The sequence below is a fragment of the Humulus lupulus genome, chromosome 9 (assembly GCF_963169125.1).
Source record: "Humulus lupulus chromosome 9, drHumLupu1.1, whole genome shotgun sequence".
Lineage (NCBI taxonomy): Eukaryota > Viridiplantae > Streptophyta > Magnoliopsida > Rosales > Cannabaceae > Humulus > Humulus lupulus.
In genome coordinates, this window is record NC_084801.1 from 179,896,915 (window position 1) to 179,899,873 (window position 2,959).

Genomic DNA, 2,959 nt, shown 5'->3' on the forward strand with positions numbered 1-2,959 from the left:
CAGTACTTTTTTATTTGATTATAATTTTTGGATCAAATTAGTTTGAACCCGTGAACACTCGATCGATCCCACTGGGAGAAATTCCAACGTTATTTGTCAGCTAAGAGCTCCTCTATATATAGAGTTATATGATTAAGACATATAATAATTAATTGAATCAAATATTAAATTTTCAAAATTTCTATATATGTCAGACTACAATTCTACAGCTAACGATCAACCACCATAGGTAATAAAACCAACTATTATTTACTACGAGAAAAGATATATATATATATATATATAAATATGTTAGTTTTCCTTTTCCCAAAAATAAAGTATGGAAAATAAAAATTAATGAGTTTATATATAGTATACCATAATTATTTGTAATAGGTTATAAGGTGGTTTTCTTTTTAAAAATCAATATATTTCTATCATGTGTATATATAAACGTTGTTGATATTAACATATTTTGAAAAAGGTGAATATATATATATATATATAATGTAGTAGGTAATTAATAAGCTACACATAGTATTGGATTTTGTATTCCTTTAAAGATAGAAATCGTAATTAAAATTTAGATTTGTGTAGTTAATTTTAGTTTCGATGATCTTTTCAATTGTGTATAATTTTATTGTAAAATAATTATTGATAACTATCTGAACAAATAAAACACATCCAATAGTTTTTGACAGAAGAGAAATTCATCTTTTCAAAATACCAAATTCGAGTCCAATTACAAATTATAAATATATATATTTAGATGTAGTCGTAGCTAATAAATAGTAAGTCCAAAGAGTAAATAAAAAATAGCAAGGATAAAGTACAAATTAATAATGGCAATTAGAGTATATTAATTACTAGTATGTATATATATAATACAAGTATATTAATCATATATGCATGTCTTGTTAGGGTGACATCTAATAAGTACCCAAAATTAATAATTTATAATTTATAATTTATAATTTATAATTAATAATTAATAATTAATAATTAATAAATAAAAGGATGTATAATTATTGAAGCATAATTGCCACTTTTGTTGCTTGAGAGCGTTCTACGAGGAGATCACAATTCAGTCAGATCAGTGTTCCAGTTTGTCTGCAAACCATATTCTCTTCTTCTTACAATTAACTATACTCTCTTATATATAATAATAATAATAATAATAATAATTAGGGCCCCACATCAGGGATTTTCTAAACTCTATTGTTCCTTCCTTAGAAGAAAGATACACAAGATTTAAAAAAAAATAATAATAATTATTGTTTCAATAAAAAAATATTAATATTATTATTTTCAGTCACTGACGGAATGTGTTTGGAAGCCAAGCAGAAAATCCCAAAAGAGTAGCTGCTGTAAGACAGAAATATTGAACAACAAGAGGGTAGAGTAACCCCACCACACTTTACAATCTTCCAAACAAGTCCTTAAGAAACCTACCTAGCTAGCTAGCTCATATGATATGATGAACCCCCTTAATCAATCTTGATCTGCACCACTATGTATCCTTGTAACTAGCTTTAGTTATCTCCATAGATGTATTGATCGATCTACTTTCTATTTTCCAAGGCCTTGGCACTACTGTACTACTACTTATTGTTATTATTATTCGATCGTAAGGTGTTTTCGACCAGTGCAATAACACTAATGGAAGAAGCTCGGCACTGGGTGTGGGCTAAGCGAAAGCATGGCTTGGTCAGTGCTAGTCCTCATCTTCTGGCGCCCAAAAACCCTACTTCTTCTTATGATGATTCGTGGGAAGAGCAAGCTTTCGCAGAAGATGCTGCAGGGCCACTCGGTGGCTGCATATGGCCGCCGAGATCTTACTCTTGCAGCTTTTGTAGAAGAGAATTTCGCTCGGCTCAAGCGCTCGGTGGCCACATGAATGTTCACAGGAGAGATAGGGCTAGACTAAAGCAGTCTCCGGATCTCCATCACCACGAAATGCTCCATCCAAATCAACATAACATCAACAACGATAACATACCTCTTCATCTTCACCATCACCATCATCATCTTCATCCAAATCCCTTGATCAGTACGACCACCACCACATCATTTGGCCCAGCTGGCCAATTATATGGCCCATCATCTCAAGTTTGTGCCCTGGTTTATGACCCTAACCCTAGTTCTGACCCTGCTGGTGGTTTTATTCCATCATCACCTTCTTCTAACAACAAAATACAGAATTTTGGAAAACAAGCAGCCTTGTTAGTCCCTCCTTATTTTTCATCTTCTCTTGTAGTTGAAAATACCAAGAGGTCCAATTGTGCTAGTAGTGCTGTAAATCCTTCCCACCAGTCCTGGTCAAACTTTGACAAATATTGCCATGACTCCAATAATCAGAAAGATGGTGTAGGAGATCATGATGATCACAAGAATATTTCATCAATAACTGTGGAGTCTGGATCTTGTAGAAGAAGTACGACTAAGGTGGACTATGTAAAGAGTACTGATTTGTCAGTAAGTTTGAATTTGGTGGTTTGTCATGCTATACAAACTGAGTCAGGTGATGGTGATAAAGATCAAGAGGCTTTACTGAGTTGCAAGAGAAGAAGAACTGAGCCATGTTCAGATGACGAGTCAGACGCATTTGAACTTAGCCCTTGTTCAATAGATCAAGACTTAGATCTTGAGCTCAGGCTTGGTGACCGACCTAAGGTAAAGTAGATTTTCGGAACCCGAAGTTCTTACTTTTGATACAAATATATATATATATATATGGACATATATGTGACTCTCTCTTTTGTACCTTTTGTTCATCTCTGTTTGTTTGGTTAAAATTTCCACCTTTAATTTTTCTCTTCTTTTGGGGTTTAATTTGATCACGATCCAAAGGCCTGTAGCCTAAATCTGAGTTTGATCACTCTACAGGGTGTAACAATTACGATATTATTGATGATGATATGACAAAAAAGCGTGAAAGTTCAATATTATTGTTTCTCATAGAATTATATTATTGTCACTA

The 2,959-nt window shown here is 32.9% G+C and overlaps 1 protein-coding gene across 1 annotated transcript; it reads left to right on the forward strand.

Moving 5' to 3' along the window:
• The first annotated feature begins 1,638 nt into the window (after window positions 1-1,638).
• Window positions 1,639-2,661, forward strand: LOC133800376 (zinc finger protein 10). Its single transcript, XM_062238334.1, has one exon. The coding sequence runs from the start codon at window positions 1,639-1,641 to the stop codon at window positions 2,659-2,661; it is 1,023 nt and encodes a 340-aa protein (XP_062094318.1).
• Window positions 2,662-2,959: the final 298 nt, after the last annotated feature.

Coding starts and splice junctions, on each gene's coding strand:
- LOC133800376 (XM_062238334.1), top strand. CDS start 1,639: ATGGAAGAAGCTCGGCACTGGGTGTGGGCTAAGCGAAAGCATGGCTTG.